The 15915-nt window shown below is 40.7% G+C and overlaps 1 protein-coding gene across 2 annotated transcripts in view; it reads right to left on the reverse strand.

Annotated features, from left to right (window-relative positions):
- Positions 1-4920: 4920 nt before the first annotated feature.
- The window catches only part of ZDHHC13 (zinc finger DHHC-type palmitoyltransferase 13), a 47200-nt gene continuing 36205 nt past the window's right edge, over positions 4921-15915 (reverse strand). For both annotated transcript variants that reach the window (XM_032488878.1, XM_006195105.3), the window contains 5 exons: positions 15597-15690; positions 13876-13959; positions 9954-10111; positions 7625-7722; positions 4921-5301 (listed from right to left, as the gene is read on the reverse strand). In XM_032488878.1, the coding sequence (XP_032344769.1) occupies positions 5163-5301; positions 7625-7722; positions 9954-10111; positions 13876-13959; positions 15597-15690 (573 nt within the window). In that variant the 3' untranslated portion in view covers positions 4921-5162. The remainder of the gene's footprint in view (positions 5302-7624; positions 7723-9953; positions 10112-13875; positions 13960-15596; positions 15691-15915) is intronic.

The raw sequence follows: 15915 nt of genomic DNA on the forward strand, positions 1-15915 counted from the left end.
TCTCATTTTTCTCATTTTTCTACCTTCTCCTGTGACAGTCGCAGCCATCTGGGCAGATGACTCCCCCTCAGACCCCGGCCTCTTTCCAGCTGTCCTAACTTTTCCATTCGACGGCCTGCAAGGACCTCAAACAGCAAGCTCCAGACTCACCACCAAGTCTCTCCACACTGTTCTCCTTCTCAGAATAGCAGCATCACCTTCTCAGTCACTGGGTTCAATCCTTCAAAGCCATCCTTGGACTCCTCCTCCCCTTCCTCTGCCCACATTCAGTCAGTTACAGGGCTGCTGGATCTCTTCTGTGCCTTCACTGCTTGTTGCCTAGACCTTGATTAAAAGTTTACCTCTAACATTGTCTACTTGTCAGGGTCCAGTCAGAAAAACAGAAACCACACTAGTTTTTCTAACAGAGAGAAAATAATAGAGGGAATTGGCTAAACAGATGCTAACATTTTTGAAAAAGTTGACAAGGTGCACACTGACTTAACACAGAGATGGTAAGTGCAGAAAGCAGCTGCCACCACCCCTGGGGCTGGGGAGACAGAGAGAGGAGATGGGGGTGTCCTCACCCAGATGCCTCAGGGAGAGCGCTCCCCGGGTCTAGAGGTCAGACCTCTGAGGGGACCTCCCTGTCTGCTAACTGCTGGTGCTTCTAAGGGGCACCATGGAGCTGCTTTGGGGAAAAAGCAGCTGATTCCAACTGTCACTGTTGGGGTGAAGGGCCATTGTCTGAATAACACTGAGGGAACAGCTGGCAAGTAGGACAGAGTAGGTCCCTTCTCCCCTCCTCCTTCTAGGCTACTGGCAGAACTTAATGGAAAGTCAGCTGGAAGGAGACAGTAATTTTCAGAGTCCTAGCCCAGACACACAATGCAGAGTAGAGGGGTAGATTTGGCACATAACCCTACCACTAGCTTCTCCCTCTCTGTAGTCATTTTTTCAAAGATTTCTGAATAGCCAGCATTTATTGAGCACTTACTATGTACCAATTACAATTCTAAGCATTTTATATATATTAATTCATTTAATCTTCCTAACAACACTTGGAGGTGTACATTATTATTATCCACATAATACAAATAAGGAAACTGAGGCACTAGGAAGCTAAGTCATGTACCCAAAGAGGTGAAAGTAGCTTATAACTGACACACCCAAGATTCAAACCCGGGGTGCCTTGCATAAAACAGATTCCCAAACTTTTTTGTAACTTTCACACCTACATATATCTGAGGGAAAAGCCAAAATAGAATAATGGGGGTGAGTGGGTAGATTCCTTAAGTAAATGATTCTCAAACTGTAGCTTGCACATGTAAAAATCAACCAGGGAACCTGACAAAAATTCAGATTCCAGGATCCACTCCTCAGAGACTGACTTAAAAGGTCTGAAATGAGGAATTTGAATTTTAAACATGTTGGCCCTAGACACCACCCTCTGTCCCCACTCCTAGCCCTTGATTCTGATGTGAATGGTCTATCGACCGCCATTTGAGAACACTAAGTTGGCAGGGGTTGGTGAGTGAGGAAGACAGGATATAACTTGAAAAAAAACACCTGGTCCTAAATTAAGAATCAGTCTTCAACACAACTCTGATCACATCAAATCCTGATTAAAAACCCTTCAATTCCATTCAACAGCCTTATTCAGCACATTCATTCAAATACTTACTGAACACATACTACATGCTAGGCAGTAGTCTAGGTGCCTGGGATACATCAGTGAACAAAACAAAGATCCCTCGTGGACCTTACATTCCAATGGGGTGGGGAGGGAGACAGGATGCAGTAGAAACATTGAATAAATCGTACAGTATGTTAGAAGGTAGTAAGTGCTATGGGAAAAATGTAGTGTAAAAAGGAAGAAAAGGGCAAAAAAAGAATATTACAACTTTCAAAATGTGGATGAGGGCAGGCCTCCCTGAGAAGCTGACATCTGAAGGAAAGCTGGGAGGAAAGGCCCTGGGGATTTCTGGAGTTAGAGCGGTCCAGGCAGGGAAAGGCCTGAGGCAGAAGCAGCCTGGCATGTGTGTGGGATCAGCACGAGGGAAAGCAGAAGTCAGATCCTACAGGGGCCTGCAGGCCACTGTCAGGGCTTCGGCTCTTCCTCTGGTGAAATGAAGAGCCACTGGAGGGTTCCTGAGCCAAGGAGTGACAGGATTCCACCTGCCTTGTACAAGGATCACGCTGGCTGCTTGTAGTGGGGCAAGGGTGGAAGCAAGGAGACCACATGAGAGGGCCACAGTAATCCAGGCAAGAAGTGATGGTAACTTGAGACTACAGCAGCAGTGGTGGCCAGAAGGATTCAAGTCTGGATATATTTTGAGGAGAGAGCCAATAGGATTTCCCAAAAGAAATGAATCTGGGGTATTATGAGAAAAAGAATTACAAGAAAAGATTCTAAGGTTTTGGTCTTGAGTAACTGAAAGGATGGAGTTTCTGATCAACTGATATGGGCAAGACAAAGGGTAGAGAACAGGGCTGTTTATTTTTTATTTACTTATTCTTAAATTATACACTTACTTTTATCTATTTTTTAAATCAATTTTTTATTTGTGCAGGTGTGGCTGGGGTAGAATTCAGAAGTTCAGTTTCAATTTGGACATGTTAAACTTAATGCGTCTATTAGACATTTAAGTGAGCACATTAAGTACACACACAGTCTGGAGTCTGAGTACGAAGTCTGAACTGGAGTTAACACTCTGGGGCGTTTGGGCACACAGATCATGTATGTCACCATGCAACTGGATGAGATTATCAAGGAAGAGGAAGTGAGTTTAGATAAAGGGCAAGAAGATCAAGCACTAGCTTCTGGGACATTCCAACATTAAATGGTAGGGACAAAAAACAGCAATGGAGATGTCCGGCTCTCAAGGGCAACCAGCAAGATGAGGAGGAAACTCAGGAGTGCTCTCTCCTGGAGGCCAGGTGAGGAAAGTATATTAAGGAAGTGGGCGTGATTGCCTGTCAGATGTTGCCGGCAGGTTCTGTAAGATGAGGACTCAGGAACCGACACCGAACATAGCAACATGGAGGATGCTGGTGTTCTTGACAAGAGTGGTTTACATGGAGCGATGGGGAGGGGGGATTGTCTGACCACAGACGGGTTAAAAGGAGGACAGGAGAGAGGACTTGGAGATACTGACAATGTTTTCAAGAACTTTTACTGACAAGAGAGTAAAGAAATAGCTTATTTCTTTATTGCTCACTTTAATCTTACAGCTCCTTAACGTTCAGGCCCCTGGTCATCTAGCTCTCATCCACCTCTCCAACTTATCGACCAAGCTCCCCACCTCAAACATTCTATAGACCCAGGCTGTCATTGTTCCGACTATACTTTAGACTTTCCTGTTGTCTTCACTTAAGAGTTCTCTCCTCCTGCTGTCTTCACTCATACAGTTCTCTCCATGAGAATGCCTTTCACTTCCAACTCCCTATTTCCAAAGTTATCACTGAAAACCCTTTCTAATGCCCTATCAGCCATAAATACTTCCTTGATCACACCCCCTGAGGCTTTCCCCAACTTTTAACTCTAACAATATTTTATTTGTACCCATCATGGCTTTCAGTGTTTTCTACATTCTACATTCTACATACACATTATAGTCTCATTTATCTTAGCTTCCCTTCTGGACTGTAAATTCTATGATTAGCATGCCCAATTAAATGTTTTATGGCTTGCAAGACCTAGCTTGGTGCTCCATAAATATTTGTGGAATAATTTTAAAATGAATGAAATGTGCTTTTCATGTTACATATCAATTAGATGTTCTGGAAGATAGAGGCTCTGGGAATTTCAATTTTAAGTAAGTGAGTCCCAGGCCCCTGCCCATCCCTATGATTCTGATCTAAATGGTCTATGGATCACAATTTGAGAATATTTACTTGGTAGGGGTTGGTGGGAAAGGAAGGGAGAGAGAGAATATAGCCAGAAAAAGTCCTTCTGTCCCTCAGATGAGAATTGGTTGTCAAGCACAATTCTGAGCACATCGCGTCCTGCTTTAAAACCCTTCATTCACTCAAAAAGTTAATTCAAATATTTATTGAACACATACATGTCAGGCGGTATCTAGAAGGCTGGGACTCTAGAGTGGGTACCCCACTTAGTATCCATGTGACATTGGAGAAGATATAAACTTCTTTAGGCTTTAGTTTCCTTATTTGAAAGGCTCTGTAGAAAAAAGGAGAACATATCTTTGAGGAACTGAGAGGTGAAACTGAAAGGTGGTTAGAGTACGACGAGTGGTCCAAAGTAAGATGGTAAACAAAACAAGGCTCTGTCCTTCAGGGCCTGTAGCTTTTACCCCAAGAGCAATGGGAACCTAAGGGAGGGTTTTCAGCAGGAAGGCGTCATGTCCAGGGGCATATATATGTATTACATATACATGATACACACACACACACACACACACACACACACACACATGAAAAAGTTCAAGTGGAATTAGCATTTCCTCCAGAACAAGGGAAATTAGCAATTACAATCACACCAGTGTAATATTTTGAGGGTACTAAGTACAAATACTAATTAATCTTTAAGACTTCCTATGTTCAATTTTCTAAGCAAGATGGAAAAGAAAATTAAATCTTGCTGTTGGTGTTAATGGTGATCTCAACTCATTCCTGGAACTGGGAATGTTTATGTCCTATATACACCTTTCCTCATTTTAAAACTCTAGAAGTGTCAAGTATCAGAAACTTAGTCTCAACTACAAAAAAAAATTTTTTTTATTAAGTGTGAAAGCAAAACAGGTACATCTATTTAAATATTTTTTACATATTTATAGATAAAACAAAGACAAATAATTTATCAAAAATTACAAGTTTAAAGAATAGTACTATTTTGAAACAGCCAATAAAGTATCTGAAAATAACCATATTTTCTCCATAATTGGTGAATACTATCTCCAAAAAAAGGGGGAACTTGCGTTTTCTTGTGAAAAATGTTTATTTTTAGATGTCTGCCAAGAAGATTGTTTAGGAACAGTCCATCTTGCTAAATCTGAAAAAGTGTAATGTCTTTCTCAAGAACTTCTGTTTTTACCAAATGGCTTTAAAAACCACCTGTGTTTTCCTTTGGGCTTAGGTGAATTCTTAATCTTCACTTGCAGACCACAGACACATCAACACAAACACAAACAAATCAGAGTGAGAGTTTTGGGCTGTCTTCTTCATACTGAGCGAAGAACTTTCTCCTTAGCTGGGTGAAAGACCATGGTGTACTGTGACGTCCAGTCTACTGCACAGGGTTTGACCAAGCCAAAGCAGCCACACCGAAAGAAATCTGCAAGGTTCTGTGTGAACCCAAGGCTGCCAAGAAAGGAAGAGAACACGTCTTACTACGTTTCCTATTAACATTTGACAAACATTCATTCAAACCATAATCATTCACTGAGAATTTACAATGTACATCCTTTGAAGATCCTGCAGGAATAGGCAAATCAGACATTTCCTTGAATTCATGGCCCTTAAGACTGAAGCTGAGTTCCATTTCTGGACCTAAATCTCTATTTTGAGATTCCCTGGCTTCTGTCCAGTGACTTAAGTCCATTTTGGGTCCCCACTCACTAGAACAGTCACTGCCATCATTAAGCTTCTTTCTTTCCATTCTCACTGCTCCAATTCAGACTTTGAGTATCTCAAAGGCTAGACAGGCCAGAAAAACTGGTATCAACAAGACAGGATTCTTCTAAATTTTCTAAGAAACCCTCTAAATGTCTCTAGCTCAATTTCTTCATCTTATATACTGAAGGAGTCAGGTCCTCCAAAAACCTGTATATTCATAGCCCCTCATCTCCCAATCAAACTCCTTTAAAAACATTCCTCTGTCCAGAAGCTCAAATTCAAATTCCTTACCTTTGTATTAACAGCCCTACACAATAAAGCCTCAGGACTCCTCAGGTGTTGGCTCTTTGAACTCATCTATATAGACCTTTTGTTACAGCTACCCTGGCTTTATTTTTCCCACGATCACAACCAGTGGGGCTAGTCTTCTACCCTGGAACCCACACACCCCTACTCTTCCTTTAAGTCCAACCAGTTCTCAAGGCCCAGGTATGGGCCCACTCCCCCTCTGGAGCCTTCCTGACTACATGTCTTCACCATCATTTTTTCCTCCACTGAATTCCTGAATACTATCATCTATTCCATCTACAATGAATATTTATTTTTATGCATATGCCCCATCTTTCAAGTGCCTAATCCCACGCCTGAAACACATCAGAACACAGCTGTGTGGACAGATGATTGCGCCGCTGCCGCTGTTTATTGAGTGGGCAGGAAAGTACCAAGGCTGCTCAGAAGGCAGCTTCCTAGGAAGAAGGCGGACCACATGAAATTGATGGGGTGGAGGCAGGGAGGCACCTTGGGGATTGACAGGGCCCAGCGCAAGTGCTAGCCAGTAGGTGAAAATAACTTACGGGAAGACAAGTAAGACCAGTCTTTGGCTTGAGCAGAATTTAGAAGCTAGATTCAAAGTGGCTCCAAGGCTTTACCTTTAGTTCCTCCAGTAATATTGCCGTTACTCAGCAACTTCCCTACATGCCCCAGCTCTCTCACCGCTAGCCCTTTATTCAGACTCTTCTCTAGGGCTTGGAATGCCCTTCCCTCCTTCCTCATCATGCCCCGCACCACATCTCTCAAGGCTCAGCTTAAAATTCCACCTCTATCACAAAGACGTCCATACTTCGGTGGAGTAAATATTTTTCTGGTTAAATCACTGAGAAAGGGACTTCATGATGACTGCCAGTTTGAAACAATGTCACAAGCTTAACATTACTCTCTACTCTTCAGCACTTTGGCTGTCTCTTCCCAATTAAGTCAGTTTCTCTCCTCTAAACACATCATAGTCATATTCCAGGCTCTGATTCCCTTGTCCAACAGCCTAACAGTTTCATCTTGCACCATGAGTGTGCTTTAAAATAGACTGCTCGTGAGATATGCGGTGAGCCTTCAAATCCCTAGAGGACTCCAGGTCACCTCTGCAGCACTCCTGGCCTCTGGATCCCGATAAATATGACAGGGAGATAAGCTTCAAAGCCTGATCGTTTGTAGCATAAGATGATGGCCTTCCTACAAATACCCTCATTTTCAACTGAGGACAGGATTTATACAACCAATGCTCTGGGGAGAACACATCCCAAACCTGAAAAACTAGCTTTTCCCTGACATTGGTGGGCACATTTAAACACAGAGCTGTAAGAATTACTTGTAGTAGAAAGCCAGGCTGAAAATCCTGGCAAAGCTCATAACAGAACGCTTTCTACAGAGAGTTCTGTGGCCGGCTCTCTCAGCCACGTGCTTCGTTATCTCACACTGACTTCATGCCAGCAATATGCAGTCTTGTGACCATGTGGCTTGAGTGAAGAGATTCCCCACTCTGGCAAAACTTCAAAGTCACTTACTGTTTGTGCTGAGTCCAGGAGACTAAATCCCAAATTCTTACCACCTTGGGGCTCATGACCTTATCACTCATCTCCTGTCACTGAGGCGTCCAAGAAAGAAGAGGTTCAACTCTACCAGATGGCCAGTTAGAGGACGGCAGCATAGTCATAGGTGGTGACCTTAGGTTGGGAAACCCACGGCTAGGCCAGCACCTTCCACAGACCCAGAGGGCAGAGTAGGTCTCACTTACTTGTATGGCGTCCTCCTGAGGGACAGCGTCTGTTTCATATGCCTGCTCTGCTTCAGCAGGCTGGTCTTCTCATGGGAGGTCAGGCCCAGAAAAGCAATCTGAAAAAGAAGATTGGAAGCTACATGAAAAATACCACTATGTTGAGGCTCCATCACTCTTAGCAGTGCACCACAGGACACTGGCAAACATTCAGTTCTCCCTCAAAGACGACATCACCCAGCCTTCCAACCAAGGATCATGGTGAGGGCAAGGATTCAGCAGCTCTAAACTAGACTACCCTATGTGTATCTTAGTCACTGGGCATTTTTTTTTTGATTGTCTGATTATTACTAACCTTCAAGAAAGCACAGTGCATTGACTTAGAGTCATGAAATGATTGCTTCAGCCATGGCTTATGGTCATATTTAGATTCTCAACACATTCAGTATTCAACTTTCAGATGAATAAAACAATATAACATCAGTATTAGCGTAATTATCTTAACCTGTGTATGTTTCTTAGTGTGTCTTTGAAAAGCACCAAATAAAAGAGTTAATCTGAAGTGAAGAACATTTAAATCCATAAATTTGTGGTAGGGTAATACTTAAGGTAACTTAAACAACTCCCAAATGATTAGAACCCATATTATTCACTGAGATATCTCATCTAATTCTCAAAACAACCAAACATCAGGTTCCTTATATGCAAATCAGAGATTATCCAGGCATCCTCATCAGATTGTCTACGGATCTGAGATAATGTATTTAAAATATTCAGTGCAGAGGCTGATAGAGATACTAACTGGTCCAAGGCTGCACAGCTTAGAAACCGGCAGAACTGGGACAGACACCTCAGTCAGTGTGAGAATAAAACCCAGGGTCCTTGTCAGCAGTCTACAGTCAAAGTGACTCATCTACACACTCAGGAAATAAAAGTCTTCAAATAACTGGATTTTATTTGACTTTACTTTCAATTCTTATATTTAGAAACTCTCCAAAACTTTGAGTCCACTTTTCTGCCTTAGAGAGTATAGACATATATACTAAAAATTAAGGATATTTTAGTCTCAAATAACTTGTTCTAAGAGTCCAGGAAAGAAGAAAAAGAATTAGAATTGATGTCTCAAATCTTAGATTCTACTTCTAACTCCACCTCCTACTGAGCCTTATGACCATAAACAAGAACTCAGTATCTCTTAGGCATAGTTTTCTCATCCATAAAATGGAAACACTATTTTGGCACAGTCTGAATCTCAAGCGTTTGTGAAGCAATAGATGGGAAGGTGATTTGGAATATGTAAAGCATGTATAAACATTAGATATTATAGATGATCATAATTAATATTATTAATGACTGATACTAACATCCATTCTTACTGTCTGAGTCTGTAGATATCGAATAGGAGATAAGGATGAATATTTAGAAACCGCAGTTCAGTCAGTATTATTAATTAATTCCTTTCCTTAGAAGTTTTTTCCTTTTTCTTACTTTATTTTTGTATTATTATTGCAGAATTGGTTACTTGCCCATGAAAATGGAATACATTGTGCTTTTGTCGAGTAATGTTCTAATTATCAGAGGTCTGGCGGTAATTGGCTCATACTGATCATGGCTGTCCATTCTATGAAGGCAGGCCATAGCAACAATGAGAATTAGGTTATGCTCATAAAGGCAGGCAGGCAGGCAGCAGGGAAGGGATAGAAGCTTCAGAGAAAACTGAAGGTGGAGGCTACCGCCTGGAGTGTGAACTTTCTAATGGTCATGACCTTCTCTGCAAGTGTAATTACCATGTCCATTGGTTAGTGATGTATCTTTCCTTCCTTCCCCACTTCTATCTACTTATGTACTGCATAATAATAAGGATAACAAACAGGGCTGGAAAAAGTGAGGGAACATAATCATCTCACATTTGCACAATTGTTTACAGTTTATACCATGCTTTCACACACCATATAACTTTATTGTATGATGGAAAAAGCCCTTGAATGGACTGTCAGAAGACCTAAGTTTCCAGCTCTCATTTTTGCCATTCACTGGGTGACCCTGAGCAACTCAATTCACCTCTCTGTACCTCTATCTATGAAATAAGGTGGTTAGATTAGATAACTCCTACACCAACAACTTATTATTCTAAACTTTAAACCATCCTGTGAGAGTAGATAGGCATTACTATCCCCATTTTATAGACAAGGAAACTGCAATTCAGGAGTCAAATGACATGCCTAGACCCACAAAGTGACAAAGGTGGAATCTGAATCTAAGTCTTCTGATCTGAAATTCAAGTCTTTCTACCTCACTCTGGGTTATTAGAAATTTTACTCAAAGGCATTGGAACAAAAGAAATAAATACCTGAAAGAGCTGATTTATTAATAAAAATGTTGACCATGAGAAATGGAAACTTGCCAACATGAAGATATATAAGACCCAAGGGGAACAAGCCACAATCTGATTGAGGTAGGTCCACAGTCCATCTTCTTTGAATGTCGTAGCACAATGATTTGACCAATCTGTGAATTCACAAAAAAGGAACCCATTATTTAAAAAGGCAGCAAACCAGTGATCATTCTTCACAAAGATTAAAACCACTGCAGTTCTATTTAGGAAATAGAGAAAGTAAGACATGATGGCATAGGTCAGAACTCAACTTTAAGATTTTATCTTTCAAATGCTAGCTCAACAAAGATTTAAACAAAAAAAGGCATCTGTTAAGGCTATGATAATATCGTGCTGGTAGTTGGCAATGAAGTAATAAAAGCAAAAAACGCCCATAAAACCATCACTAAAATCAGCATATTCAGCATAAAATGCACTTGCCATAAGTTAATTGTTCAAGAACTTGGTAACTGAGAGTGATTATTTATTTAATAAATATTTGTCCTAGAAAATTATCTTATCCATGTTACGGCAACTTACGGGTCAATTACAGAACTGAATATAAACCTTTATCAAGGGTTCAGATCAACAGGCCATTGCTGTGGGCACAACATATCCTATTAGCACCTAGATACCATTGGAACACGACCTAACAACATTTACAGTTATTGAGTGTACATCTGCATTGGTATCGTAATTAATCCCACAGCGGGAAAAAAGCCAGGTGAGGGAACTCATGAGACAAGACACCCCTAAGAAAAAGATAGAGAACACGATTCATATGGTCTCAGCTCAGTTTCTCCCCAGGAATATCTACTTATATACCAATCAACAGTGAGGCCTTCACTATGGCCTTCATGATACTGACCCCATAACTCATGCAGCCAAGAGCAGCAGTAAGGAGAATACAGGTAGGAAGCAGCAGAAATAAGGGGACAAGTTTTCAAGGTTAAGTAAAATCAATGAATTTAAATAGGTATCATGGCCATTCATAAAGGACAAATTATTCTTGAAATCAGAATTGCATAGATTTGCACCTTGAGGTTTAATAAACGTCTCTGATAATTTGGTAAGTAGTTTTAGACACTTTCCCAAAGTAGCACTTAAGAGCTCTTGGGACAGGAAGAAAATGAGTCTATAACTTTACTACCAATTGTCTGTCCATTTAAGCCCTAAAAATCTTTTTTTTTTTTTAACTTTTTGAGTCTCATCAACCATTTCTCATGAATATATACCAGAAGCAATCTAAGGGCAATCATCATAGAGTAACAATTAAGGTAAAAAAAAGTTAAGGGAAGTTACACTCTCTTTAGAGCTTCTCACTAGGACAGCAAAGAAAGATGCATTCCATGTACCTGATATGACAAAAAAAGAATATAATTTCCAACAGCAGGCAGAGAAAACAGCTGCTGAGGGGGAAAGAATATCTACTTTCAGCTTATGGATTTCTACTGCTCCTTTCTGAGAATTTTTTTGATAACACAGCATGACTCTGAAACTGAAATTTTCATAGGACTGATTTCAGATTTATCAAAGATAGGGCTGCAAATGGCCACATATACTCTCTTATGCAATATAACACTTAATATGTATTAATAATACATTCTTATCAGGTAGTCATTGGCTAATGATATCGCTCCAGGTCATTTTCATCTTGGTAAATAGCTCTGAAAGTTACCATGTTTTTTCTAACAATGATCCAAAAATCTTTCTCCCTGTAACTTGCAGGATGCTGACACTTTGAGTTACTTACTGCCTATCCTGAAAACAGACCTCACAAAAGAGGAAAATGGATGGAGGCTGCACGGAGCCAGAGTAGCTGGAACTGTATCACACAGGGAGGCGGGTGTACAGCACCATTCTAGCACCAGGAGCATTCATGATAAACAAAGAAGGTGGTATGACAGCACAGCCTCTCTTTAGGAAAATGGGGCAAAAGTTCCTTTTTCCTATCTGTGAAATAATGATAAATGACATGATGTCCTCATTCAGTGTAAAGAAATACTGTCAGAATATAATGGGATAAAAGTAACAAAATATGTTCAGCTAGTCTATACAGTTGTAAGTGAATGTACAGCGGGACTGTTTCTAAGAAACAAAACATAATGTAAAAATTGGTTGAGAGTCAGAGAATAAAGGCAAAGAGGAGGGAAGAACAAATGTATGCAACTTGGAAAGAATGAATGTGATGGAAAATTACTTCTGTCCTTATCAATACAGTCTTATGCTGGACATAGACAACAAACAAAGGTGACTATTTTTAGCGAAGAGAGAGAATGGGGAGAGACAAGAGTGGTGTAAAATCTGGCTCCTCTCCCTGAAGATCAAGTCCAAGGGACAAGTGGGTCCCTGAGCCAGCTTAAAAGGGTTTTCCAGGAATATGCTTTATTGTCTGGCCTTAAAAGGGCAGCTCTTTCAACAGAAAAAAGCATTGTCAAAAAATCTTTTATTTCTTACTACAGGACATAACCTAAGAGGTTTTAAAATTCCAATGCTCAGGAACACTGATGGCCTTTGACAAGAACTGAGATCAGGGATCACAACCTTCTGACTCAGGTCCACTGGAGATAGTGGCATTTGCACTGAGCTACAAAAGCTTTCCCTAGTGATTGGAGACACCTAAGGTATCTGGTGGGAAAGGGGCTGACAAGGTAACTGAGGCCCTCTCCATGTCTTTGGAAGGGCTAAAAATAGACCATTTCCTAAATATTAATTAACAATCTCTAAAAATGAAACCCTAAACAAAACTTGTAATACTGGATTTTTCTGGGGAGGGTAACTGGGAGGTTAGGGGACAGCACCAGAGGAATTATCTTCCAAAAACTAAACAAAATTTAAACTAGAGAAAAGTCGGTGGGTGAGGGGCTGGGCGGAGATGGGTGTTTAAGGAGCAGTAGGGTTTGGGATGCTAAAGGGAAAAGAAAAAATGTACTAAAAAACTTTTGACGTCTTTCTGAATCATTCCAGATTTTAGTTCAAGCAACAGATTAGTGTTCTACTGGCAAAATTTAAGACTTGAGCATAACAGGAGGGTGGATGGAAACGGATTAGTAGTGAAGCCTCTGCCTCTAGAATACAATTCTTCTAAAACTTTAATACATAAATAATGAGCAGTTAAATAAAGTCAAAATAAACTACGAGCAGTGTAAGTTTTTCCAGTTAGGTAACCTAGTCCAAGGTTTGAAAAGCAAAGTCATGCAATTCTTCAGAGCTAACCAAAATCCTTCCTGCTTCAATTTAAACCCTGTTCTTAGTCGATCACCTTGGAATAGCTCAGTGTCACTTCGTACATGAGATTCCTCAGCGCCCTTTCACACTGCTACTGAGCAGTCAGTTTCCTTTCTCAGGGATACAGAATAAGTATCTAATGTTTTCTTCCAAGTTACTATTTCCAACCTTTGAATAATTGTTCTAGTTTTCCCATCAGGTCTTGAGCTGTGACTTGATATTTGTTAAATGGCACGAGCTTTCTGAGTTTTGTTCCTTAATTACTGTGACCACCTCCCTCCTCCCTCAACCTCTCTACTACCATTTTTTACCCCTATTTTATTTACTTATCACTTCCATTGCTTTATACTTGAGCAACTGATTTTTACTCATTCCAAAGTAAAATGGGGGATAAATCTGCACTTACCTTAAACAAATCTCTATTTTTGACCAATTCTCAAATTTATCAAGGTCACTTTAGAGTACAATCTCTTCTGAAGTACTGACAACTAACCTCTTCTAGCATTTCCTGCAGCTTTCCAATGCTGAGAAAGTCTTACAGGCATCCATTTCATTTTTATTAGGCATGGTTTATAGTCACCCAGCCAATACGTGACATATAAGGGTTTACAAGAAAAAGTATGTGTGAGTGTGGGTGCATAAACTTGCTATAAGAAAAATGTATACTTACAGATGAAAGATTCATATATAATCCAGTCACACACAACGGAAAGGAAAAATAGGAAGAATATGTAATAGTGATGGTTGCCAAAACCTATATCAAAAAGAAAAACAACATATTTAATACTTTCTTACAACAATTTTCCAGATTAAGACCTTATTAACCACTTCCCTGTCAAAAATCTCCACCAAAGTAAAAAAGAAATAAACCAATGCTTTGCTTTTAAACACAACTAAACCAAAGCCAGACAGCTCTGATATGTCATGCTCAGCTGTCCATGTTAACTAAACTACTAGTTATTCACCAACTTCCTAAAAGAAGACACTTCTTCTGGACAGAACAAAGTTTACTAAGCACATATGGCTCTAGGATGGCCTATACAGTGCTGGAGGGAGGGGAGTGGGCAGGATTTTGGGCAAATCATACACTGTCTCTTCCTTCCTTCCATGTAACAAGTTTATGTAAGTAAAACTTCTGGACATCAAGGATTGACTTGGTCTCAGGAACAGACAAAATGAATCTGAGGGGCAGCACTAAACAGATATGTTGCAGGAGACTGGACACAGCAAAGAGGGGCAACCTGCAGCCTGGGAAAGGTCTACGGAAGCAAAGAAGGGGTGAGCCATGCCCCCTGTGGTATGTGCCACACTCTTGATGCCGGAGATGACAGCACTTTGATGCTAATGACACAAAAGCTCCTCAGCTACCATCATGTTCCCACTTTCTCCCGAGGTAGCAAAGCCCAGCAGAAGAAGCAACTGGACTCAGGAGACCCAGATTTACGAATGACAAGCTGTGTGACTACAGGTATGTCAATTTCTCTGATTCAGTGTTCTTATTTGTCACAGGGGGACAAAATCCCTTCTACTTCACAGGCCTGTGGCAACCAAAGCGGATGATGCATGTGAAGACACCATGTAAATGCAGTGTAAGAGAAGTGTGTGGTCTCATACTATTGTTTCTCCACTGCCATTCAAGGCTGCCTGTTATGACACCAATCATCTCATCTTTACGGTGGGATGGGGTCCATGAAGCCTGGGGGCCCAGGAATGATCTCTTCACCTGTCCTCTAGGAACAGTAGAGAACATCAGAATGCACTGAGGAAACCTGTCTGAGCTGATGAAACCTTTTGTTCATCGGGATTATAAAAGCACATTCTCTCCTGAAGACCCATGACATAGTTCCTCTGAAGTTCCTCATAATAAAGCCCCAGCTTTACTGTGACGGGTCAGAGCAAACCCAGGGCTGCAGATCAGGACAAAGAATATTCCCTGGGCAGAAGGCAATCCCCAGCTCTGCTGTCTCTGATTCTAGCTCCTACCTGAGCCTTGGAGGCAATTAGAGAAGGTGAATGAGGGACAAGACACAAAATACAGAAAGAACTTGCTATTTGGAAGACTGATGCTACTAAAGTGACCTCAAGCAAATAATCTGACGTTTTATATATTTACAACTCTAAAATGGAGAGAATACCAACCTCTGATGATCAAACAGGATATTATATGTGAAGGTGCTTTATAAATGCTAAAATACTAAACAAATGACATTAATTATTATTATCAACATCAACAGTCAGTTTTCCCAAAGTGTAAAACAACAGAGATAATTCTCTGGCAAGGAAGAGCTACAGAATGGACCCCTTAAAATGTCTTTCCACTTTTTCTGAGTCACACCCATAACTAAATATAGCTAAACTTCAAAATGGCCAATGAAAACTTGACTCTCTCACCAATGCACCGTCCAGTCCACAGGCAGTGTTGATCGTATCGAGCCACACAGGAGTTACACACATGGCAATGGAGTGACCTTAACGGCTTCCTGATCTAAGGGGGTAATTAAGAGAAATCCAAGCAAAAATCAGAGTCTCAAAGTGGTAACAAATCACAAGCAAAATCTTATTCCTAAATCGTAAAGGCACTGGCACAAATAATCCTAAATAGAGCATCAGTTCACATAGAGGCTCTGGAATGCCTTATTACTGTTTTCTTTCACATGTATCTTTTAATGAGACCAACACTAAAGTGGATCTGAATTCCAGAGCCTACTGA

The sequence above is a fragment of the Camelus ferus genome, chromosome 10 (assembly GCF_009834535.1).
Source record: "Camelus ferus isolate YT-003-E chromosome 10, BCGSAC_Cfer_1.0, whole genome shotgun sequence".
NCBI lineage: Eukaryota > Metazoa > Chordata > Mammalia > Artiodactyla > Camelidae > Camelus > Camelus ferus.